This window comes from Corvus hawaiiensis, chromosome 2, assembly GCF_020740725.1.
Source record: "Corvus hawaiiensis isolate bCorHaw1 chromosome 2, bCorHaw1.pri.cur, whole genome shotgun sequence".
NCBI lineage: Eukaryota > Metazoa > Chordata > Aves > Passeriformes > Corvidae > Corvus > Corvus hawaiiensis.
Genome location: NC_063214.1, coordinates 31,760,507 through 31,786,868, shown reverse-complemented (window position 1 = coordinate 31,786,868; position 26,362 = coordinate 31,760,507). Strand labels below are relative to the sequence as shown.

At 43.3% G+C, this 26,362-nt stretch overlaps 1 protein-coding gene across 2 annotated transcripts in view; it reads right to left on the bottom strand.

The window, feature by feature from the left end:
• Window positions 1-1,452: 1,452 nt before the first annotated feature.
• FAM131B (family with sequence similarity 131 member B) overlaps window positions 1,453-26,362 on the bottom strand; it is a 32,495-nt gene continuing 7,585 nt past the window's right edge. Inside the window, exons 2-7 of one of the 2 annotated variants that reach the window (XM_048294183.1) lie at window positions 15,781-15,890; window positions 14,338-14,373; window positions 11,729-11,822; window positions 10,931-11,137; window positions 10,463-10,606; window positions 1,453-10,044 (exon numbers count right to left, since the gene is read on the bottom strand). In XM_048294183.1, the coding sequence (XP_048150140.1) occupies window positions 9,500-10,044; window positions 10,463-10,606; window positions 10,931-11,137; window positions 11,729-11,822; window positions 14,338-14,373; window positions 15,781-15,890 (1,136 nt within the window). In that variant the 3' untranslated portion in view covers window positions 1,453-9,499. The remainder of the gene's footprint in view (window positions 10,045-10,462; window positions 10,607-10,930; window positions 11,138-11,728; window positions 11,823-14,337; window positions 14,374-15,780; window positions 15,891-26,362) is intronic. The other variant, XM_048294184.1, reaches the window with a different exon arrangement.

The window sequence follows — 26,362 nt, the reverse complement described above, 5'->3', positions numbered from 1 at the left end:
GTGCACCTAAGGATCCTTAAAATAAATACCAAGGTAAAACCCCTTTTTCCTTTCTAACCGTGTCTGACTCTTGATTTTAAGACCAAGAAAAGGCATCAGTATGGCTTCCAGGCCCAGAGACATTTCATTCCCCCAGGGACTCAAGTCTTAAATATACGCAGAATAACTGATTTCATTTGACACACTACATTTCAAAAAGAAAGTAGTGACAGTTTAGAGGCCATTTAGAAAAAAACCTACAACAACAACACCACAACCAAAAAACCCGAACAAAAACCAAACAAGGAAACAAAACAAAATGAAAAAACCCAACAAAAAAGCTGAACAAAATACCAGCAAACAATCAAAAAACCCCAAAACCAAAACAAAACAAACCACAAACAAACCAAGGAGAGAGTAAAGGGGGGACTTACAAGGATTGACAAAAATAAAATTAAAAGAAACCTCAAAAAACAGCCAACCAAAAACCTGAAGGAGTTAAGTAAGTGTGTCTTATGCAAGTCACAATTAATTATATGAACATAGTTATGCAGACATACATACCAAGTGGTGGGTGGCAATCTACTCAGTAGGAAAAGCAGCTAAACTGGAAAGAAGCAAATTAACTTCAAATAGAACACAGAAAGCAAAGATCAGTCAAATAGCTCTGTTTGTAAAATATGTTATGCCTTAAGCAGGGCAAGAGACACTGCTTAGCTCCTGGAAAAACCAGAGCTTGAAAAGCAAAAGTATCTTGACAAGGAAATAACACCTTTTATGGCTAGAATTTAAGAATCATATGGCAAACAAACAGCTACTGGATCTGCCTAATGTCCTACATCAGAAGCAGATGACACAACAATGTTGGAAGTGCAGAGATGTTTCTTTCCCTCTTGGTGGACCAATTCCCCACTCTGCTACGAGGACAGCAGGCTGAGAAGCATTTAAAACTGAAATGTGAACCCAGAGTCGTGCTACCCAATGTCAGCGCCTTTTACAACCTAAGCATCAGATGCCTTTCTGTGTACTGTCCTAAAGGGCTTTTGTGGAATTTCTGTCCAACTCTGTGCCAGATGTGTTTGCATCTCACCAGTATTGGGACGAAACTTGTATGTATCACCTGGAAAATGCTTATTCCGTAGAACAGGGAAACTCACTCTGTCCTAAACTAGAGGATTCTGTTGATGTGATGCTTTCTATCCTCAAATCCGGCCTGGGATTCATGTCCTGGTAGTCACAGACACACTTCAGATTTTAGCCTTGTAAAGTCAAGCATGTGATGTTCTCATCTTCTTAATGGGAAATCAGATACTTCCTACTCTGGGGTGCCTCTCCAAGCCACCGTGGATCCTTTTCGATGTGCTCCATCAGACTATCTCCTTGAAACCCACCCCCTCTTCCTAGGATCCTCCTTCCTCAGACGCAGCTCCCCTGGAACCAGTCCCACAGAAATAAAACACTTCCACCAGCCAGGAGGGCAAGACCACATTCTGTTTAATAACAACTCCATAAAGGACTGTACATGCTATTTTGAGCTACCTCCCCTCCTTTACTGTGGTTGCTGCCACATACAGGCATGGAGGTGTGTAGTGCCATATAGTTCTCTAAGTCTATATGTAATGTGTGCATGTGGATGTAGGTGGTTGCACGTGTATGTATTTATATATATCTTTGTAGAAGTGTTATCTCGTAAGTCACATTATCAAAACATGCGAAGTATATCCAACAAAAATTTTCAGGCAAACATGTTTTGGAGCTGGAAGACCAAAGGCAAATCAGACTCATTTTAGTTATTAAGGGCTAGTGTGGGACAATGTAAGGATGAAAGCTTTCAGTAGTGGGTCCCTTTCCCTTTTTGTTTTACTTCCATTCAGTACCTTCTCCCCAAACATCAATGCACCCCTGCAAACACTAGCTTGAAAGAATACATATAATCACCATGCAGCCTCCCCACTACAGAAAACACGTACAGGCTTGGGGGAAGCCCTTGAAAATTGCTTTGCAGCAACCTCCATTGTCCCATACGCTTACGCTAAAGTAGTTTCAGATACTGAGAATACAACGTCTGAAGAGCCAAGCCTTTAGTTATTTTTACACATGCTTCAGGAATCCATTCCACATGCCACCCCTGAGACTCCCATCCACCACCCTTGTACCTCCCAAATCCTCTGCCTGAAAAGAGCTGAAACAAGAGAAATCCTGTTCCCTGTAAAAGTACCATGAAGTCCCAATTTTATAGTGTAGGGATTCCCAAAGACCTCCAATCATGCAGAACATCCACAAATCAGAGAAGAAAAATTAAAGCCAAACAAGAATATATACCTGCAAAAGAGCTTCTGGCTTGCTACATTGCTCAAGCATGCAGTGTCTGAAGAGAAGGGAAGTCCACCTACACCTGCCTCATGGGAACGTGGCAGAGCTCTGGAAGAGGGTTCTTAACCTTGTGGCCTCCAATCCAATCACAACTAGATTTCCATGCCCAATGAAAATGAATCCAGAAGGCCAATGAATCTGGACTACATGCCTTTATCTTATTAGAAGCAAATCTTGATGCACAATCTTGTTTCCATAATGGACAAAAGCCTTTTTAGATGTTTTTGTCTTGCAAGCATGGACATTTGATCCCTCATGGGAAAGCAAAAACAAGACTAGGTTTCAGAGGGCATTTAAAATGTCCCCAGCTGAAGGAGATGAGGAAGATCCTAGCAGGAGCATTCTTTCCACAGAACACTGCAACCCCTCTCTTCCTAGAAGACAGCAGCTACTACATATCAGTAGGTAACTCCTGCCCATGGCAGAGGGATTGGATTTGATGATCTTTAAGGTCCCTTCCAAACATTCTGTGATTCTGTGGTATCTGCACTGAGAACATTCTTGAACAGGTCTTTACAGTTTTAGTAAACACACACTTTCTCAGGATCACAGACTGACTAAATTTTTCCTCTTCCAACAATTTGTACCTGCACTGAAAAAATACATCATATATTTATTTTCTTTTATGCAGACCAACACTGACAATCATAGAGCTTTTCATTTCCAAGGAAAAAGTAACACTTTGATCTGCCTATGCTGGGAAAAAATGTCAGTGCAAGTGTAAATAGACCCTGATGTTCCAAGTGCAGATCTTCCACGGCCATTTGTTAACAAAACAACCTTCATGCCTTACCCCAGTCAATTCATGGAGCTGGCTGTGCTGCTGAGAGAGGACAGTGTCCCCAGGCTCCATGACATATTCTGAGACAGAGAGAGACACTGATCTGGCACAGAAGTCCAGCTGTTCTGCTTCTGCACAGGCTCACTACGACTTAGCCTGGGAAAAACCTGTGGTACAAAAGAGGCACCTGACATTGACTTTACAGCTTGCAATCATATTTGGGACTGTGCTTTAATGACTGTAGGCTGTCCTACACATACATTTAGTTCTAATAGGCACTATTTTACTCACATTTTCCCTGTTTATTTTTCCTTTCCCTGAGCCATGGCATAGAAATCTTTCCCTGTCAGATTGATACAGGGGAGGAAAATCAAAGATGAAAGTATTACTTATTTACATTTTCCTAGTTGTAAAATGCTGATAATCTCTGTATTGGACTTAATTATTTTTTCTTTCCTTTCTTTTCTTGTTTTTCTTTTAGAAAAAGTCAAACATTTAGTTAAAAAGATATGCCAGAGTTGTCTGCACAAGGAACACTGGAAAATCCACCTGGGAGAAATTAGAAGGAAGAGCTTAGACTTTGCCAATGTTGCTCTGCTTTTTATAGCATTTAGAGGCAGATTATCTGAGTTTCCTTCTCCTTCTAGGCAATTATCAATATAACAGTTAAGGCAAACTAAGCTGAATTTAGGTACTTTGAGTTTCCAGTGAGATCAGAACTCACATTAACTTCATTTGGGCACGGAGTAAGTTCTTATTTGGTGTATTTCTCATATGATTTCCCTGAAGAACTAAGCACACTGTGAACTGTTTTTTCACAATGAAAAAGAAGCTAGCAGGTACCCAAATTCAGGGAGGTCTCTTTCCTATCACTGTCTTAAAAAAAACCCAAAAAAAGCGTGGCTTGGACTAAGGAGTACCATAAGCTGCAACAATCCTGGATCTACAGCTTGTTCAGCAATTCTGTACCTCAATCTGCTGGGAGTCTGCCATGAAGCTTCTCACCTGTGTTGTGTAAACAAAAGGCATGAAGCTTTTCTTGACCTTTTCCCAAGCCTTTCTCACCACGTCTTTCCCTCTCTGGCACACACAGTTGTCCACAAGCCCGTACTGTTGCACGCTACCTTGCGTCACCACCATCCCTCCCACCTCCGTCAAACAAAGAGATCAGTTTTGTTCTCCAGTTCTCTTCTCCGAGGCTGCAATTAACATTTCTCACTGTTGCTGTACACAGTACAGCATGCACAGACTCTGCCTAGGTGTGAAGTACTCTTCTGGGTCTCACACTAGACTGGAGCTGGCCTGAAAATAGGGATAAACATCACTTCCAACAGCTATGCTTCACTCTTGAAAAAGTCTCCCCTCTTGCAGTTACAGGATAAGACTTATCAGTATCTTTAGCTGCCACAGAGTGTAATCACTGAGTGCATACACGATTTGTGCATGCTAATTTTATTAATTTCATGCATATATCAAGTTACTCATGTCCTCCTGCCCAGTTTCCAGGGTTTACCTCAAAGAGGCCTGTGGAAGGCAGCAGTGAGGGAAACAACAGGGCACAAATAACAAAGACCAAATTGGATAAGAGCATACTAGAAATTCCAAGGAAAACACTAAGGAAGAAAATGGGGAACATGTCCTTCCTGGTACCCCAGCAGGACTTACTCTTTTCAGACAGACATATCAAAACCAGCTTAAGCCAATTCAAGTTGCATCTGCAACCAGTCTTCCACAGGACCATCTACATGTTTCACCAGCCCTCAGAGATGCCTGCCTCACCAAGTGAAGCAATATGAAGAGCTCATCCCTCTGAAAGTTTTATTTAGGTAGGGGACTGGGTTAGTTTTCAGTGGGGCCAGTTCCTGAGCAGCCAAATGAGTGTTAGTGCTGGTGCTTTTTAGGCAGTAGAAGTACAGAGCTGGTGGTGGTGGAAGAAGGCAGGCAGGACAGCTCCTCTGAGCAGCTTAGACTCATCATGAAGATGCTATTTCAAAGTGCACTTTCCCAGTTTCTCTAACCTGATATAAAGGAAGGCCAGCTGCTGAGAACAACACTCTCTCTCCCTCTGCTCACAACTCTTCCCTCTTCACTTTTATAGCAGGGTAAAGTCCCCGGCTTGGTGTGGGTCAGCTGAGCATCAGCACCTGCACAAGGGTTGTGGAAGGTGAGCATGGTCAGAGCAGAGCTCCTCCTCCTTCAAAGCAGCTCACCACTGGATCAGCTTAGAAGCATGGCTAAACTCTGTTCTCTGCTGCAAGCCTGTCCTGAAAAGTGATCTTACAGTTTTTTAAAGGGGGAAAGCAAGTGGATGACTTGTCAGCAGCTTTCCAGAAGAAGATGATGATTTAGAGGCACAGAAACTGAAAGAAGCAGATTAACTTTTCTGTCCCAGAGCCTGAGGTAATGGAATTGGAGAGAACTCAGAAGGCTTGTAAAGAAAGCATCAGATTTATATAAAAGAAAAACTTATGAAATAGTATAACTAATCAGGTATGAGCAATCATGGGAAAAGGAACAAGAGAGAATTTTCTTGCAGTGGAAGATTTTAAATCAGGGTCACTTCTGTATAAGCCTTCTTTGATGTTTAGCACAATAATTCTGACAAGTTCCTACCAAAGACAAAGGTTTGGGGTAAAGATGGGAATCTTCTACCTCCACTACTTCAAGAATATCCAAAATTTTCTGTAGTAAAGCTTTGTTTTATACAGGGTTTGTGGAAACAAACAGCAGAGCTCAGTTTCTTAGTAACTGCAGATCAGGGATACTGAGCTTACCCCTCCTTCTTTTTTACAGCCTCACAAACACAATTTGGGCTCTGACTATTTGGCTGGACTCTGTCCAACTCATCCCTCCTCACCAGGATAAAGGGACTGCAGGCCAAATTTCGCTCACAGAGCACCTGTGCCTCCCATACGCTTGAATAGGTGTATCTATATAACAGCTTTTCTGGGAAACGTACAGTAGGTTCCAAGTCTCTCTCTCTGATATTGGATACACACATGCAGCAGGCCTGTTACATAAGAAAAGGCCAGATTATACAAACAATTTTCCACTTTCAAAGAGATTCAAACTGCCTCTCCAGTTCAGCTCAGGCTGCTCACTCAGCAAGTGTGGACAGGAAGACCTGCTCTCTCTGGTCAAACTCCTAGCAAATAGCTCTTTTGGATTGTGGAGAGGTATGGAAAACAGCCTTTTTCTTTCTTTCAGGAAAAGGCTGAGATTTTATTATTCACAGAAAGTTAAGACATTTATGAAAAAAAAAAAATACAGAATTTAGTAAGCTGGAAAGTTATTACAGAGAGTGTTCAAACCAGTCTGTATTCACAGAGAATGAGGCTATCTACAGGTTTCTAGACAGCAGGTCATGGAACTATACAGCAGGGTATAATTCTCTATCCCAGTTCCACAGAAGCTAGAAGAATCTACAGATAGGTTTTCTCTTCCTATTGGACTCCATAGAATTTTCTATAAGGTCAATTTTTTCACACTTTTATCTATGTAGATAACCCCCTGTCACTGCCTTCCATGGAGATAAGGAATATCTTTTAGACATCAATCAGACATCTTAGTAAATGTACCATACGTCCATATTAAAGAAAAAGAAGCCCTGGACAAGTTGACCTACTTGTCCCAGTCCTGTAAATAACACAGAGGGATCATTAGAAGCTACTCTGAAAGTTACTGTAAACATCCAGATTGGTCCTGGAGAGGCACATGGGAACAAAATGGTTTGGAGAAAGAAACAAGTCACCCAAATCTTCCACAAAGGTACACACCCCAACCATTTTTGTTTCCCTGAAGACCTCTTTGAAAAGAAATAGCTTTAAACTTACTCATTTACTCATCTGCTGAGGTGCTCTTGGCACTTGCCTCATCTCCCTTTTCTGGCTAGTGTGATTTCCCAGGCCCTGCTCCATGGCTAGACCCAAGCCAATCCAGGACAATGAGCCACCACTGGCCCTGCAAGAACTATAGGAGATCATTTTTATCAAGTCCTGCTGCCCAGGGGAGGTTAGTACCTGAACGTGCAAACATCTCTGAAGGGATATTGAAATGTCATCATTCAGGAGAAGAGCCACCTCCTTAGAGAGATGTAAGCAAGACCAAGGAAATGCATAAAAAAAGATGGGTCTCAAAAACTTTTCTCGCTTACCTACACCGAATTACAAGTCTTACTTAAAACATCCCAAAGGTCCTTCATTTAGAGGTGCAATGGACAGGGAAGACAGATCTGCTTGAAGCAGACTTGGCTAGAAAGACTTGGGTACTGAAAAAGGAGTCCCTCTTTATGCAGCTGTGTCAGTGGGAAAAAGCTGAGTGGGGTGAAGTTCTTCCTGAGAGTCCCATTCCTACTGTTCACAATTCCTGGACATAGTTTGCTTTGCTTGCCAGAAGCTGTCTGAACTCTGAGACTTGATGATATTACTTCAGTCACATTTTATTCTCCTTAGACATTCTTCCCTGAAAACATGCAGGAATTAAACCTGAAGCAGGAAAGGAGCACGTACCACTCTCCTGTCATCCAAAAACCACACCAAGCCTGAAGAGGAGGCAAAGAAGATACAAATGTATCATGAATTAAACAGAGCAAATATGAGTCAGAGTAAGTGAGAAAGAGTTGCTCCTGGAACAGTATGGCAGTGTCCAGGCAAATTCCTTTCTCTAGCTCATCAGATCCAGCATCTGATCTACATCAGCTTTGCTGATGTTTCCTTGCAAGAGGTCTTGCAATTAAAACTCTGCACTTGGGTAATCTCTGCTGGTTCTATTCAGTCCTCCAGCAAAATCAATAACCTTATACAGTTTTTGCTTTTGTCCCTGTTTATTTTCTGGTGAGAGCCGAAAGGAAACAATTTCCTTTCAAAACTTCTCCCTCCCAAAAGGAGGTTTGTAAAAAAAGGCGAGGAATTGCAAGAGACCAAATTCCCCCTAATCAGAGAATCATGTTTTTTTTAACAAAAAATATATAACCCGTACAAATAGGGAAAACTCCTGAAATCAGCCTTCTCCACACCTGAAAAAGAGATGGGAGGGAAAAACAAACAGATCAAGTACTGAGCGTTATTTACACTGCTTGGGGGTAGGAAAATAAAAGAAGAAAACATAGGCAGGAAGAAGAAGAAAAATAGGAGGAGAAAATTTCCTCTCACCCCTTTTCCTCCAGCTCTATTTGGCACTGCAGGAGTGGCAGAAATGGGAAAGGTGCAGTATTTCTGTTAAGTCATGACTGGAGTACAGGCCTTTCCCATCACTAACTGCTTTGTTATGAACATTTATCCAGCATATAAAAAGGTTAAAAAAAAAGCACAAAAACTGAAAACCCTATTGTAAACTACGTATCTGTGATCTCATAGCTGTACACACTGTTCCTGGATCTGCTGCCTACTCTCTGGGTCTCCCCATACTGCTGGCAAGAAAAAGACAGGACACAGCAGCAGCACCAAGATGCACCAATATGGACATGTTCTCAAGCCCCCTGCAAGAGTCAGCTTTTTTGACTGTCTCCGTAGCTGAAAATGCGCTTTCCACTGGCCTCCAGTGCCCACTGCCAAAAAGACACACCACTCGTGCCAGCTCCTGGGAAGGTAGAAATGTCAAAGAGAGAAACAAATAAATGAAAGAGACTAAAGCATGAATATCTGAGAGCAGGGTTAGATTCGTATCTGTATCCATTCTTCCAGGCCACAGCAGAGCCATGCCCACAGAGCCACACTGGCAGCACAGCCCGGGCCCACGGAGTGCAGTTCGTATCCATCAAACCTACAGCTTTGTATCGGGGTGCTATTGAGGATCTGGTTACACAGCACATCTCTCATCTCAGTACGATCTGTATCGAACACGGCCTGCTCCTCTGCAGCAGCCACAATGGCAATACTAGTGCAAGCTAGATTTGCAAAGCCACATCTTCATTTTAAACCAGTTTATATTCATATATTCTATCAAAGGGGGTCATGTCCACAGAGCAACATCCATTCTGCCAAGATGAATTCTAGCCACAAAGCTGCTCCCTACACCAAGCCTGTCGCATCAGCCACATCCCCAGTACCAGAAGAGTTTGTATCCACAGCCAAGACTTTGTATTAAAAAGATTTAGAAATTATTTACCAATCCAGATCTCTCCAAGCACATCACATGTTGCCCAGAGCAATGAAAATCCAAAATATGTGTCCATGGGGGAGGGGAAGAAAAGGTTTTTATGTCTCAATCACTTTGAGATTTTCCTCTTGTTTAAAAAAATAATTAAATGTCAGGTATGGAAGGTGTGTCTGCTTTGAAATATGGGGAGATGGAGAGAAGAATCCCTGTAATTGCATTCCTTGCCACCCCTCTCTTTGTTCAGCAATGATGAGAACTTCACAGAAAGCATCAGTTGTTTGTTTCTCCCTCTTCCTCATCAAAGGACTGCACCCCAGAGGAGGTGACATCTGAGACTTTGCGGCTCAGTGCAGCATGTTCCACCTCCTCTCGAGGAGACAAAGATTCCAGGTCCCGGCACACTGCATCATCCTCCTCTGGAGAGGGCTTCTTGTTTAGGAGAGGAGCCTTCTCCAGCCGTGGGTTCCCTTCATCCTCAATGTGGTCCTCCATGTACGTGCTGGACTCAGCTCCACCCCCGCTCTGAGCAGTCTGCAGGGGCCACACGTGGACCAGCCCCGTGCTCTGGATGAAGTTCTGCTCCTGCCGCTGTTGCTGCAGCTGTTGCTGCTGGAGAAAGCTGCTCTGAAGCAAAATGCTTTCCTGAAGGTTTGTCTGGGACTCATCGAAATTCTGGCCTAGGTAGGAGCCAGTTGCTGGGGAGGCGATGAGGGACTGGTCACTGGCCTCCCAGGCGTCGGATGAACCTAAGCAATACATGCCCTGCGAGACGTAGGAGTGAGGCCAGCTATCATACTGCGTCTGGGCCATATGCTCTGCAAGCAAAGGAGACAAACAACACACAGTCAGACACTCTCCCTAGGCCGAGCTGCCTCATCCAGGTAGCCTGTGTGCCTGTGCAAGGCACTGTACTGCACAGGGCAGATGAAGCCTTTACAGGGAAGGAGGGCAAAGAGAAAACACAGTTCTGGGCAGTAGGCGGGTGACCTGGATTATACCCACAACTGACTGTAAGAGCTGGTAGCTTTAGTTGTGCTCTAAAAAGGCAAAAGGAACTGGGCTTTGGAGCCACAGTGTTAAGATTAGATTCCCTGGACAGCTCCACAAACAGGGATGACTCTAGCAGATCTGACTGGGACTACAGAATAAAACAGGGCAGAGCAAAAGAGAGCAACGTGACAACAAGAGCAGGAAAGGGGTGTCTTAAGATTAGCAAGAAGCACTGGAGCTCACCTTGGCTCTCCATCAGCTCCTGATAGTTCTCAGAGTAGTTGCCTGCTGGATTGTCCTGATTTGAGTTTACACTCACATCCTCACCATCCATGGAGGACCAGGCCATGAGAGTCGCTTCAGAAATAGCAAATTGCTCCATCACTCCTGTGCCAAAGGAGACAGGGAAGGGAAGCAGAGATGTGTTAAAGTCTCCACTTCTCACCATCGTCCTTTACCCCATCTTCTGGTTACACTGTCCCACTCTGGTCCTGTCTCAGCAACACCCATCACCCACAACTGGCCCTCACCCTTTCTACTTTGCATTCCACTGGCAATACTCCAACCATCAAAGTCTCCCTCTACTTCGGTCACCTGAAGCACCCATAGCCTCTCCTGAGTGGTTTTTTCCAAGCTTCTGCACTTTGGTCTCTCCACTCCGGGGCATCCCAACCCAATCCAATCCACGTGCCAACACAAAGGCATCGCTACCTGCAAGGAAGCGGGCCTCCTTCTCGCCGTCGCTGAGGTCCGAGTAGGCGTCGGCGTCCTTGCGCGCAGTCTCGTGCGTGTGCTGCTGCTGCTGGCTGTGGGCTTTGCCCCAGCCCTGCCACTCAATCATGTGCGCCACGCGGCCCTGGCCCATCGCCGTCGGCTTCGTGACGTGGTCCTTCATGCTGCGAGATATCCCTAAGGGACCAGACATTGGAAAACAAGGGAGGGCTATTACACAGCTCCAGCGCTTTCTGCCATGCTCTTTACCTCTCTTAGAAGTGGAGCTTTTCCCCTCCTTTCCTGGGCAGGATGCATGACTAGGGCTGGGTGTCTCCTACCCTTCACTGCATCACTCTCCAGGGGAGTTTCTCCATCTTTCCTTGGACAAACTCTCAGAAGGGGGAAAAAGGGGAACCCTAAATATGAAAGACCATTTCCTTCCTTGCCTAGAATCCATTTAGGTTAGAGTTGGGCATGAAGGATGAAGCCTGGAAGTGAACAAACTAAGAAACAGAAAATGGGGTTAAACCCAAGACTGAGGGGAAGCAACTGAAGATGTCTGAGCAGGGGTGCACAGTGAGAAGCCAACAGGAGTAAGACAAATCTGTTCTTTGAAAGGGCAACAACTGTGAGATTTCTGTATTTAGAACCATGGTGGTGGAGACTCCTCTAAGGCCATGAAAAGGCGAGAGCCAGTAAGGAGCAGTTGTGAGAGCAACAGAGAGATATGGGAAGAGGCACAAAGGCCTGTGGAGAGAAGCTGCCAAGGATAAAGTCAAATTTTGAGGACCTCACCAGAGAAAGATGATTTAGCCAAAGCCCCAATCCCATAAGCATTGGAGTTGCGTTTCAGCTTGGGGAGGATGGAGGTCGTATCTTCCATGGAGAGCTGAAAAGAGAGAGAATATGAAGAAATGATATACAGGAAGGAGAAAAGGAAGTGAATTGAAGTGAGAAAACAGTAGGTAGTTGGAAGATGAGGAGCAGAAGCAAGCAATAAGAACAAAAGAAAGAAAGGAAAAATTAGAGGCTATTTAACCAGGACTGGATATTGCACAGCATTGGGACTGAGGCAAGGACAGAGGGAGAGGCAGAAAGAGGCTGTGAGAAGCCTCCCATTGGCAGCTGCCCGTCCTCCACAGACATGCTGCACCATTCCCAACTCTTTGTTAGAGATGCAAGACATGGCTGAGGGACAATTCAGGGATCTTACAGTGGGGAGTTGTCAGTGCAATAGGCAAGACACAGCAATGTATCATATATGCATCATACTACCAATCTTTTTATGTCACTTTGGGGCTTTTTTTCTTCCTATATGGTCTTAATAAAATGAACATGACTATATCAGTGATGGGCCCTGTTTCAAGCACCTACATCTGCAAAGAAATGCGGTCTACAGCTCTGCTTAATTTTCTTGACTGTCTTCTCTGTGTTTATCCTCAGACCCTGAATAACAAGGAGAGGGCACTACTGGGACAGGCAGCCGTCACAAACATCATCACAAAAATAATCTCCCAAGATGAATTCATCAGGTTTCTTCAGAGATGCCAGGCATTGCATATGAGGCTTAATTTTCACAACGGCTAAACAAGCATTGCTTCTGCTCTTCATTTCAACCTCTCTGAAAATCAAGGCCAGAATGTTTCAAACACAAAGTTACTCCAAAGTCGTGACTATGACACTGGAAATTTTAAATCCTAACACAAAGCAAGCATTTGGTCAGAGGCGCACACTTCATAAAAAGCGTGTGGAGCAATAACTGGGCAGTGAAATAATTGGAGGCAAAGGAAGGCATTGTAAAGATGTTGAACTGCATGGAATTCCAGTCAACTGCCAAAATATGAGAGGTGTTTTTTTCTGGAAACTGTATAAATGCAGCAGCTAAGGCATCCTGTAACTGTGGAGCCAGGAACACGCCATGTGTAACGTGAGCTGAAGAAATCAGAAAGCAGAGGAAGAACAGTAAAAAGTGAGAACACAGCCCTTGTTCCATGATGCATTTCCTTTGGTGATGAAGCTCGTTGGGGAAAGTCCATCTATGCCCCCACTGGTCACTCCTGTCTAGGTGCTACTGCTCAGTATCCACCCACTTGTTCCAAGATGGCCTGGGGGCTGTGCTGTGAGCTGCTTCATGGAACCCATCCAAAAAAGAAAGTAAATTGCAGAGGGTTCCTACTACTGCAAGGTTGGAGAGCTGTGACATGAAGGCAGGAATGAATGGGAAGGGAAGGAAACTCATGACCCAGCTTCTGTACCAAAGAAGATCTATGGAATTACACTGGGTAAGAGCTGCATTATGAAAGAGCTCCATGGATTCTGTATGGGCTGGAAAATGGGAAACTGCAAGTAAGGAAACTGTCTTCTACTTTCTTTAAGGAAATATGACCTTGTGTACTTTGCTTTCAGCTAGACAGAGGTGCAGCGAGGAAAAAACAAATGACAAATTTCTTCCAGACAGTTGCTGCGTGCACCATTATTATCCCACACAACTTGTTCCTATAATTGATCCTAGGCAAAAGATCCCAAGCTGTAAGTGCCACAAAGACAGAGATATCAGCAGGGTGAGAATTAGTTAAAAATATGTCCCCTTGATATTCAGTGTCCCAAGTGCTTTCAAATCACAGAGAACCAGAAAACTACAGGCATTTTAAAAGTTTTCAAAGTATCTGGAATTAGAAAATATTTATCCTACTCAAAATGGAGCTGCTAATCCTGCCCTTAAGTGTACAAAACTATAAAGTTAACTTACGTGAAAGTATTTTTTAAGTACCCTTAAAAAAAGTCCAGTAGAACAAATATTTATTAATCCTTTCTCAGGATGCTGTTTCTGCATTAGTGAAAAAGAAAAAAAAATTTTTTTCATGGCACAGGTATTAAGAGCAAAAGGAACACGTGTAATTAAAATGTTTGCTTGTTTCTCATCTGCTTTTTAACTGAAGTTAACTGGTACTCACCATCTACCCTAGGAGACATTAAGAATACTTTTACCTCTGTGTGCAACTGAAAATGAGGGAGACATTTCTCTCAAACTACTGGAGAAGATCAAATGATGCTCTTATCAAGGACTACTGATTTTTTAAAACATGCTGGGCAGACACCTTTCTTATGTAGCAGTGCCCAGAATTCTCAAGAACAGAACATACAAAATGGCACACATTTGCCCCAAAAAGGATGAAAGCAATTCAATAGCCAACTGCAGACTGAAATACCTGCCAGACAGCAAAAGACTCAGAAGCAAACAAAAATCTATCACCATCCTCTGAATCGTAGACAACTCCCAGAATTTCAGTGGCACTAAGGACTTTCAGTCATGTTCCCATTCTGGCCTCCACTGTATCCAATGTCAGACAAATCCTGGTCTTCCTGTGACTAGAAATTTGACAAGTGACACAGTGCATACTCACATTGATACCATCCCAGGAGAAATCTGTCCGTGTTTGCTAAAGAAAGCAAAGAATGGCACCAGATTAGTGTAACAAAGAACTTGCAAGCAGCCATGCAATTCCACTAGTTTGCCATAACCAACAGGCACTACTTTATGGTATGTTATAAAAAACGTGTGTCTTTCAGGCTGGTTTCATTCCATGCTGGTGATTATGGTGCCCTGTAGGCGTCACGGTGTTTGAAGGTGGAATAGTGAATGGGTGGAATAGTGACAGAGTAAGAAAGAGAAAAGCACCTTTTCACAAGGCTCCCAAGTGTGGGTTGCACCACTTTGAGGTTAACACAAGGAGGAGCTACACCACCTTTGTATTTTGAGTGTCCTACAGCAAGCAACAGAATTCTGCTGAAATTATTTCCTCCTGCAGTGTTTCGGTTTGTCCATTCTGGCTCACCCCCCCCTTGCAAACCAGAAACATTTGCCATATCAGCCATCACAGTACCAACTCCCAGTGTGTTTCCCTCAGCTGGGAGGACTCATATCTCAGCATCTTGGGTTTGGGGATGAAGACACTCAATGAAATTTAGATGACTCATGTTATACCTATGGTATCCATTCATATAAATCAAAATGTTCACTGAGGTGTAGCTTATGCTCATTGACTTTTAGATCTGCTTTGATTTGACTGAATTCTCCATACAAGATCAGGCCCAACAATTTCTGCCAAGACTCCATGAAACTCTAAGTGTCTTGAAGTTACATTCCAAGCCAGCAAGGTAGACAAAATAAAAATACCTATATATATATATACCTATTAACATTTTCCAAGGTTTTGCAAACTGTATGTCATTTGTTAAGGTTATTTGTGAACATTATTTGTGATTCTTCAAATACTACACATTCAAAATAGATTTTTTTTTAATTAAACATCATTGCATACCCTGAACCTTACAAAGCAGAAAATTCAGGTATCTAAGAATGCAGAAGCTGCAATAATTCAATGAACCAGCCCTTAAGATACTGCATGGTAAGTCAACTGGCAATGAGTTACAGGTGAATGCAGCTCTAAAATTCAACATGAAGACAATTGTGTTTCTTCAAAAGATTTCATGGCTGTGCTGCTGAAGCTGGGACAGACACAGTGCTGGACATCCCAGTGCAAATCCCTTGTTCAAGGAATGCAGACTACAGGCTTCTCAGAACTGTCACTGTTTTTCTCATGTTGTGTTCCACTCCCGTCATAAGTGGTTAAAAAGCACTTTCATTTGCAAATTCTCACTCACTATGGATCATGTGAAGGGACTGACTCAGCTCTGTTCAGAGCAAGCCAAACTACACAGGTATGATCCTCAGGAGCTCACTGGCATTCTGGTCCACTCGCAGATGATGCACAACACCCATTTCTGAACTCAGAATTCAAACTTCCTGATCCCCTTGGCCAAGTAGCTCTGGGCCACACACTCACCTCAGTGGAAGGTCGATGGAAGCTGCTGCCATGCAGTGAACTCGTGCTGTCCATATTGATTTGGTCCACATCTTTCAGTCCCTTCCAGTCTACTGCAATCACCTCGTTTCCTGTGGGAACACATCTGGTCAGGCTTCTTAATGCCACTACAATTTGTTCTAGCAGTCTTAAGCCAACTCAGCTAAGCAAGCAGGAGAATCATTGAGTTTAAGGCCACAACAGACTTAAATCAGACATTCTGTTTTTAATCAGACCACCTGTACATCATCAACAATTATATTTCACACAGATATCTCCATATGAAGACTAGTCACTCGTGTTTTTCTCAGGCATGATGTATGCTTGGCTAAAGTACAGATTCATCCAGTCATGATGCGTGACTGGGAAAGAACCAGTTCCTTTAATATCCCCTTTCAATATCAAACCATCATCCCTTAAAAAGACATTTGTTATGGTTTGAATTGGTTGACATCAGCTTAGAGCTGCTGGCTCCTTTGCTTTGCCATTCTCAGCAAGATTAAAGACCTTTTTAATACACTTCAAATTTTAAATATCGATAGCCAGGTAACCAGGATGGCTCTGTGCAATCAGCAATTTACTGTGCCTTCAGCCTGGGTACCATCCTCAAACTAGGTTTAAAGTTATTTGCTCCCATGTCACAGAGGAACAATTGTACTGTCCTTACACCTGAAGCTCCTAGAATCTGTCAAGAAATGTAACCCCCAAATGATCATCTCTTCCTGGGATCAATTCAGCTGTGTCTGCTCTGTTTGGATTGAATGTGAATGGTTCTACTTTCATCATCTTCTAACTTGTTTTTACTCTTTATAGCAAATTTCTCCTCCACAGGCATATGCAAAGCCCCTCGCTCATTCTAGCAGCTCTGGCACATTTATAGAGTGCTCATCACTGCACTTCCCAGGTAGAAATCTTCTGACAAGTGAGAGATGCTGCACTCCGCCCCACAGAGGCCTGCAAGAGCCATGGAGGCACTTAGGGGTGGGAAGCCTGAGGCATTCATCAGCTAGAATTCAAAATGCAAAAAACCTGATTTTGTCCCCTAAAAAGGCTAAACATAGCAATACAAAAAACATCAGAAAGACAATGCTATTTGCATATTGTGGGGTCCACCACACCTTCACATCTCAAATTTATGCTGTGCAGGAAGATCCCTTTCTGAAAGAACGAAGGGATGTTTTTTCCTTCACATCCAAAGTACGTTTCTGCTCATCAGGATCATTAGAACCAAGTGCTTTAACAGCATCCTCCACATGCTTCTAAGCAGGCTGAGTAAAGCTGCTGTTCTCTGAGTTGCAGTTCCTCGCAACTCACGGAACTCAAAAGAAAAAGGATTCCTGTACTGTATGCTACAAAGGTGAGCACAGGTCAGACACAGCCAGACTTCAGGAGGAGGCAGGACATGGCTATGATGAGCATGACAAACACCACCCTCCAGGGCTGTGATCCTCCTAACTGGTTTTCCTGACAAGCACATGCACGTATTGGGCCTCACTGAGCTCTTGCTGGCTTCACTGCCACCGACTGGACTGGCAACCTTCAGTCCAGCAAAGCAAGAGAGGGAGATTTGGGGATTTCTGTACTCAAGCAAGAGGAGCAAGGGCTTAATGGGCCACTTGTGAGTTGCCTGTTACCACCGTGGCTGGGAACCTCTTATATCTGGGGTCCAAGCAAACCTTCTAGGACTAGAATCATCTCTGGCAAAGGGAAGCTGCAGGCAGAGCTGTGAAAGCCCAGCTGACAGTGCCAGGTGCACCAGCTGTAAGGTTTGGCTGTGGCTTGGAACAGAATATCTCGTACTCAGTCCCCCTGAACAGGGAAGGGGTAAAGGGAAGAAGGAGGGAGCACTACCGGGAAGTGCAAATCTGGAGAGGAAGGAGTGGAGGGGTTGACTGTTACAAGGGTGAGCTGAGGGACCAGCACAGGTCAGTGGGAGGAAAAAACTGGTGCAAAGAGCAGGGTGGGAGCCTGCCCCTGCATGCTGGGATCCAGCTGCCTCTTCCTGTCTGTGCTCCTTCCCTCCACCTGCAACCCTTCACACTAGAAGGGGAGAGCTGGGGCATTGCTGCCACAGAGATGAACAAGAGAGGGATGCTGGAGAGGAAGGAGAGATGTCACCCCTCCAGAGCAGAAGGCAGCTTCTCAGAACCCTTCAGTGCAGGTAACAGTGTCACGCCTGTTTCATCTCCGTTTACCTGAAGCCTTCCTCCTGTACTCTCAGCTCTTTCTGAGCATAATGCTGCGGCCCTTCTGTAAGTCTAGAGACACCCTGGCCCACATTGCAAACAGGCTGCAGCACCATTCTGGGCATGCACTGCAAAGACACCTCCACCCCAGCCAAAGAAGGAGAAGCCTCCTGCTCAGCACAAGTGACTTGACAGCCCCAAAGTTCAGCAAATGACACTCAGCCTCTGCTCTCAATGCCACAAGCCCACTGATGGTTTCCTTGGAGTGTTAGAATATGGAAAATATTCATAGAACCACACAATGGTTTGGGTTGGAAGGGACCTTAAAAATCATCTAGTTTCACCCCCCTGCCACAGACAAGGACACCTTTCACTAGGCCAGGTTTGCTCAGAGCCTCATCCAACCTGGCCTTGAACACTTCCAGGGATGGGACATCCACAGCTTCTCTGGGCAACCTGTGCCAGTGCCTCGCCACCCTCACAGTAAAGAATTTCTTCTTATTATCGAATTTAAACCAACCCTCTTCCATTCTGAAGCCACTGCCCTGGTGCTACATCTCTATGCCCTTGTAAAATGTCCCTGTCCAGCTTTCAGGCCCCCTTTAGGTACTGGAAGGTGCTATAAGGTCTCCCAGGAGCTTTCCCTTGTCCAGGCTGAATACTATTCTGGCAGATGGCAGCATCAAATGGCTGAAGAACATCAAACAATTATTTGTCTCAAAGTCCACACCTGTTCTGTAATAGTAGAACTAAAGACCTACAGAATTTATTTACTACTGTTTCTTTCCAGTTGAAACACCTCATCTACCTAGTTCAGGGAGAAAAAGTGAGTAATATGTGATTTTGCATGCTCTATAAAGACTGAATAATTATTGAAAATAAATTCTTGGTCTAAACAGTTTCATGAGTACTAAGAGAGAAATATATTAAGAGAAAACAACTCTTCAACATCTGTTACATGCTTTTAAATGCAGTCATATCTGCTGAAAAGTTACAACATCAGACTGGTTGAAAAGAAAATGTATGTGCTCTAACTGATGTTGGGCCTGGAGCAACATTACTTTCTCTTATTGAAAGTTGGGTAAAGGTTAGCGGCTTTTTTCCTCTTCTGCTAGAAATAGCAAGAGCAACATTAACCCATGTTAGATCAAGACATGAAAAAACCGAGTTCTGCTCTGACAGATGGAAGGAAGGAAACACAGAAAATCAGAAGAAAAGTATGGAGAGTGAAGTGGGAAAACAGAAACTGAAAGCAGTTCTTAGCAAATTAGTATTCTTTTTATCCAGTCTCCTGTCAACCTCTTTCTCCCTGCAATTAGCACAGAGGTTTTTTTTTTTTCTTTTGTAATGGTACATTTCTTCTCCAATATAATTTATTTTCTCTTATTCATCTTCCATTCCAGCTTCTGCTAATCATCATGACTGTTCCATTTGTAATTCTATGATCAATCACCTCTCACAGAATAGTATTTGCTCTTCTCCGTATCGAGCTGATAAGAATTTTTAAATGAGTGGGTCATACAGCTAATTTTAAAGTGGAATTTTTACAAACATGCTATCGAATTTCTCATTTAGATGTCCTGAAATGAGGTGATGAAAGTTGAAAGATAACTGGGTTTCTGATTTCCTTGTCACTGTTTCTGTATGGTGTGTATAGAAAGGATATAGAGGGGATTCATTTTCATTGAACTTTTAAAAGATGTCTTCATTTTATTTTAAAAATTATTATTTGGTTTGGGGTTTTTTAACATCATAGATTTCATCCTTGTTTTGGAAGAGTTAGTAGATGGCTGAGGAAAAAGGAGGAGGCTGATTACATGAAGCAGAAAGGGAGAACGAAAGCAGTCGAAATACATAAATACATTAAGCCAAATTCTTTCAGATCATGGCTGCTTTGTATTTTCTAACACAAATCAGATAAAAACAAACACTGCAAAAACACTCATAAGAAAAAGATGTCTCCATTACAACTGACATAACATTCCAACTCAAGTCGTTTAAGCCTTTGGGGGAAAGTATCAGCCCTCTTTCTCTTACACTACTCTTATGGCAAAAGTCAAGACTTATTTTTAAGTCAAGCCTTTCTAAATAATAAAGATGAAAAACATTTAAAGAGGAACAAACATGGGGAAAAAAATACCCTTTTCCCCACTTCTTGCTTTATTTTGGTTTTTTTGGGCATCATAACTTTGGACTCTCAGAAATTAGGAAATGTGTGTAGTAAGCATTCCAAGCAAAGTGATCCTTTTGATCAATGCTCCAGAAAAATCAAACACCTGGATGACTGCACCTCACCTTGCTGATCACCTTGCTGAGTAACAAACTACTTCTTTTCTACTTTTGTAGCTCATTTTGCCACATACCTTAATTTACCATGGAAACACAGAGTTTCTTAGTTGGACATATTTTCAGTTTCTTTGCATTTCTGTGATCGTAAGAAAATCACCTTGCTTTGAATTACTCAAAATTTAATCTAAACAAGCCCATTCTCCTTGGGTTTCCTCGACATTTTCTGGATTGCTGTTACCACTGTGCATTAATTGATTCTATATTTGGTACCTGTACCAGTATGTTGTTCATTTACCAAAGTCTATGCTTGAATCAGGCTTCTGCATCGATGGCTTTAAGCTGTATCTATAGCCTTTAATAATCTATTGTGTTGTAACTTCTGTGCTGGATGTTAAACATCATCTCCAATTTGTCTTCTCTATTTTGCTCCACACCAAGTAGATGAACAGAGTTTGAGAGTCTTGAATTTTGTTTTTCCCCTCTGAACATCATGCTGGTGAAGATCTACACCACATACCAAATAAGTATTTGTGTTATTTGCTTTCTGATGTGTCATGCCAATTAACACAAGAAACATTTCAATTAAGCAATGACTTTCCAGCACTGCTATTATCCCCTGTTAGCACACTTTCTTCTGTTTCTCAAATGTTACTTTCCAGCAGAGAGCAGAAACCTTGTCATTTGGTATTGGTAGCCAACGTTATTGTTGGCAAAGATGAATATTTAGAGTAAATGGTCCAATTATTCTTTTCCATTCCTTTTTTTTTTTCCCCAAACAACTAAGAAAACAACAAATGTAATTGCAGTAATTATGATCAGTCTTTGGATTGTTCTTTCCCTGATACCAATTTTCATGATACTCGTGGGAGTGTGTATCTTTGTCAAGCACAACATCATCGTGTCTTGTCAAATGTGGTTGAAATTAAAGCAGTTGAAGCTACCGGGAAGGACTAACAGATGGGTGGCTAGAATAACCATAGAAACATTTTTCTTCCCTGCCTGCTTTACACAGAGCCAATCAAAGCTATCCAAAAGGTCATCAAGGAAAGGAATAAACCTCTGTCACCAGAGCTGTCCCTGAGGTGAACCTCTGAAGGAAGCACTCAAATTCTCTCAGGTAAAGCTGAGAAATCTGTCAACCCAAGTTATTCACATAATTCCATAAGAATTCTAGCTTGTACTGCATAAGGAAACATAAAAATTAGTTATCTGCTGCTGACACCTGCCAACAGGGTCACTTGTGGAAGAGAAACTGAAAAAAAACCCTGTTTTTGTGGAGGAGACAGAGCTGAACAGGTTGGTGCTCATCAAGGCACAGAAGTGTCTTGGTCTCCACAGAACAGATGCCTTTCAAATTTCTGATGAAAAATGGAAACACCTAAAGCTCTGACATGCCTGTAAGATTAGGAATCAGCTGGGCAGTTCTCAGGATCTTTGCTTTGAACTTGGGTAATTTGAATTTTCCAGACCATTCTGCCTCTCCGTGCAGGTAGGTCCCTTTTCAGAGCTGTTTAGGAGATAATTAATGAACAAAGCTGCAACACTTACATTTTTCTTCTTGACTGGAAACACTTTCAAACCAATACTAAAGGCTACTGCGTATCTTCAAGTAAAAGGAGATGAATAGAGAGCCTAATGCTAGACACAGGCAGCTCTGCTCTGAGAAGCCACCATGTCACTTGGGCTAAGGAGGTACTCCAAAACGAAACACATCCAATTAACACAAACTTCAAAAACCCCAAACCTCAGAGCCCTGCCTCATTTGCAGAACAAGTATCAGCCAGCATGAACAGCAGCGATGGGTTTATCCTCATTCTTCACTGCTTCTCTGAAGTGCAGAGAATGTGTCCCCAAGGGCCTTGCTCAGCACAGTGAGTGTGGAAATGTCAGTATGAACCAAGGTAGCAGCCCCTTCTGGCTGGCCCATAGCCAGCCTTACAGAAGTAATATGCAGCAGGCAATTTCATACGTTGCTCTCCATACATGTTTAAATTTTAATCCTTCTGTAGCCAGCATGTCACATGGGCACTGTCCTGGAGCATTAGAATACTATTAGATGTGCCATCTTCATGCTGTAGTTCCCTCCTTAACAGTGGGGAAGAAGAACCACGCCCAGAACTCCTCAAGAGTCAACCAGCAGATCACAACGCACCTTTCTCACCTCAGGGATGCTCCTGGTCCCCCTTTGCGGGGTGGACAAAACAAGAGCCTGCTCCAAACACCAACACATGGGGGCAGTGGCAGCCCGGGAGTTTCAGGCTCCACTCTCCTTACCTGCCCCGCCTCAGCTGTAGGGTATCAGGCTGGCAGCCCCAGAGGGTACAGCCAGGAGTGTACAGCCAGGTGGCTACACCCTTCTCCACCACAGCCATCGCACACTTGGTCACAGCCCTCACCAAGCATTTGGTTTGGAACAGCAGCAGTGGTCAGAGCCAGCCAGGAGGCATTGAGGCTGCTGACTCCCTGTCACCCCTCTCCCCAAAAACCTAAGTGCACACCTCTGCCTTCTCATCCTTTGTCACTGTTTTTCCCCCCACAACCAATAAAGGATGAAGATTCTCCTTAGCCCTCCTTTGGCTGCTTATGCACTTACAGAAACATTTTTATTGCCTTTTATGGCAGTGGCCAGACTAAATTCTGGTTGGACTTTGGCCTTTCTAATTTTCCCTCTGCACAACCTCACAACATCCTTGTAGTCTTCCTAAATGGCCTGCCCCTTCTTCGAAAGGTGATACATTCTCTTTATTTCCTGAGTTTCAGACTAAGCTCTCTGTTCAGCCAGGCTGGTCTTCTTCCCCACCAGCTCATCCTTCAGCACATGGGGATGCCCTGCTTCTGCACCTTCAGGACATCCTCTTGAAGAATGCCCTTCCTGGACTCCTTTGCCCTTTAGGACTGCCTATCAAGGGACTCTCTGAAACTCTCCTAAACAAGTCAAACTCTGACCTCTATAAGTCCAAGGTGGCAGTTCTGCTGATGCCCCTCCTTACTGCTCTGAGAATCAAAAGCTCTCTCATTTTGTGATGGCTATGCCCAAGACAGCCTCCAACCACCACATGACCCACAAGGCCTTCTCTGTTCACAAACAACAGAACCAGCAGGTGCCTTCCCTAGCTGGCTCACTCACCAGCTGTGTCAGGAAATTCTTACACACACTCCAGGAAACTCCTAGTCTGTTTCGTCTCTGCTGTATTATATTTCCAGCAGATATCTGGTAAGAGAAACTGTTCCCAATCCTAGAAAGTCACCACCAGGGCTTCAGGTGTCCTCACCAGACAGAGCTCCACAGTTCCCTAAGCAATTGGGGAAAATGACAAAGAGCTGCTGGCACTGAGACTGCAGGGGTTGAGCTCACCAGGCAGAGCTGCAGGCACTGAGTGCCCAGCCCTGCACCTGCTCAAGTGAGGCCACACCTCACCATCACATCCACCCCTAATCCCACCCTACAATTTTCCCTGCTGTCCCTGAGGGCATCCACACCTGCACAGAGCAACCTCCATGGGGTACTCACTGTTCACAAGGCTCCTCTAATCCCCCCAAGGGCTACCCCACTCCCTCTGTTGTTTGTCCTCATGTCAAGGGAACAGTCATCAGTCTCTGCCAGGTACACAAATCATTTGTTCAACCTCCTCCTTAAGCCCAAACATGGGCTTAACAACCCCTTAGACCCATGATACATGGTTGTAGGACCACTCATTGTCAGAAGACAAAGAGGAACCCTCGTGGCCAGTTTCTACTTCGAGTTAATTGCAGGGACCATGGGGAATATCAGCTGAAAAAATCCTTCACCAAGCAGAAAGCACAAGTTTCTTCACAGGACTCCCCAAGTCATGCCTTTTCTGCAGTCAAAGGGAGACTGGCACACCACACACGCCAGTCTTCTGTCTCCTCCAGAAACTTACTATTTTGATTCCAACTGCACTTCTCACATCTTTACTTGTACAGTTTCTATCCCAAGACCCACTAAATTCTGGGTCCTCTTTATCAGCTGTCCTGTTTCTCACCAAGCTGGCTATGTCCAGCTCCAGGAGTTACCCAGTTACCCAGTAACTAACAGCACTATTTCTAGTCCCATGCTCCGGGCAGGGCATCACTGGGCAGCATCTACCAGTTCCTGGATATCATGGGAACACAGGGGTGCTCTGCTCACTGTTCGCCCTTGGTTCCCTGTTTTCCAGGTTTTAGCCTCTTAGTCTGTTCTCTTTCCTTATTGTTTTCTTCTTCCTGCCCCCCCCCACCACCCCCCCCGTGATTGGGTTTTTCCTCTCTGGTTTCTTTTCTTCATTCTTTTCTTTTGGGAAGTGGTGGGAAAGGAGTTATTTAGTATTTGTTTGAGATCAGTATCAGCTTGTCCCTGAAGTGCATGTGTAAGAAAGACTATTCAAATAGGGGAAACAGCAGCGATATTTTCCCAGAATATTTGTCCTAGCCTGTCACAATTTACACCTCAAGTAGTTCCCAAGACAGACATTGCCTCTGTATTTAGTCATCTTTAAAGGATTCATCTGTTCACTTCTAAAATCAAAAAAAAGCCTTTTAGTACCCGTAGTATCCTATGTCAAGTACTTCCACAACTGAATTCTGTGTTACATGAGGAAGCGCTGACTTTTGCTTGAAACTTGCCACTTGCTAGTTTCATTTGATGTTTAGATTCTGCTTTGAAATTGATAATGAAATAGGCTTCCCTCATCATTTTCTCCATGCTGTTCCTATCCCAGAGAAAATTCATGATTTTATAGATACGTCATATCCTTAACCATCTCATTTCCATACTTGAGAAATCCCTGTCTATTTAAATGGCTCCTTTCATATTAACCACATGATACCTTTGATTGTCTTTGCTGCCCATTTCTAAATCTTTTCCAGTTTGATTATGGCCTTTCTGAAATGGGAATAGACCATTAGGGACAACACATTATATTCGAAGTAAGGGCACCGTATGAATATTTGCATAGTAAAATGCTGTTTCTCATTTTATTCTCTTATTCTTTTCCTAATTGCCAACATTTGGTGGGCATTTTTAGTGGTACTAAGCATTAAGCTACACATTATGACCCCAAGATCTCATTCCTGCATGGTAATAGTAAACTCAGAACCTCCATCATTGCAAATGAAACACTAGAAATGCTTTGCCTGTGTGCATCACTTTACATTTATCCACATCAAATTTCACCCATAATTTATGTCATTTGATACTGTGAAATCAAATGACCTAGTAATTCAATATTGTGAAATCCTTTTTCAATTCACCACATGCAGTTTTCTTCCTGCTCCCCCAAATGATTATTGTTATTATCATCATTTGTTACCTCATTATGTAACCCTCCCCCCCTTCTTGATATCATTTATGGATATGCACAGATCTGAAAAAATATCCCTATGAAAAACTGATGTTCCATGATAATCCTTGTTTCTTATCTTTACCCAGCTACTTGAGGAACTTCTCTGATTCAACAGAGATTCATGTCTTTTAACAGCCTGGGGTGAGTGACCTTTACAAATGTGCTTTGCAAATCCAAGTGGACTATTGCCACTGGACCTCCTTTGTCAATATCGGTTGTTGACCCCTTCTAAGACTTATAAATTGTGATATCCACTGACAACAGCAGGGTTAACTCTTTCTCAGTACATCTTATCTGTCGATGCATGCACTAATTCTGTTCTTCAGAGTAATGTTTATTAGCTTGCCTATCTTGTTTACTAGCTTACAGTTTTCCAGATCTCAAAATCATTTTAAAAACTGGCATCACATTATCTACCTTCCAATCTTCTTGTACCAAAGTAACTGGAAAACATTACAGATAACAATCTGCAGTTCAGCTCTTTCAGCCTCAAACTTCCCCAGAAACCTTGCATGAATACCATCTGACCACTTTTTCTTCTACCTGCTCTACAGCCTCACTGAGGCTTTGATTTGAAACTGATCCGATGCATCTCCAACAAGGAAAAGTTCCACTGGATAAAATTCTACAACTTTTTCCACAATGAACAGATACAAAATTGTTGGGATTTTGAGGCTGGGGGCAGAGGGTGGTGATGTTCTCCTATGGTCTTAATCTCTCTGAGTCACTTGAAGCCTCTTTAGTAGT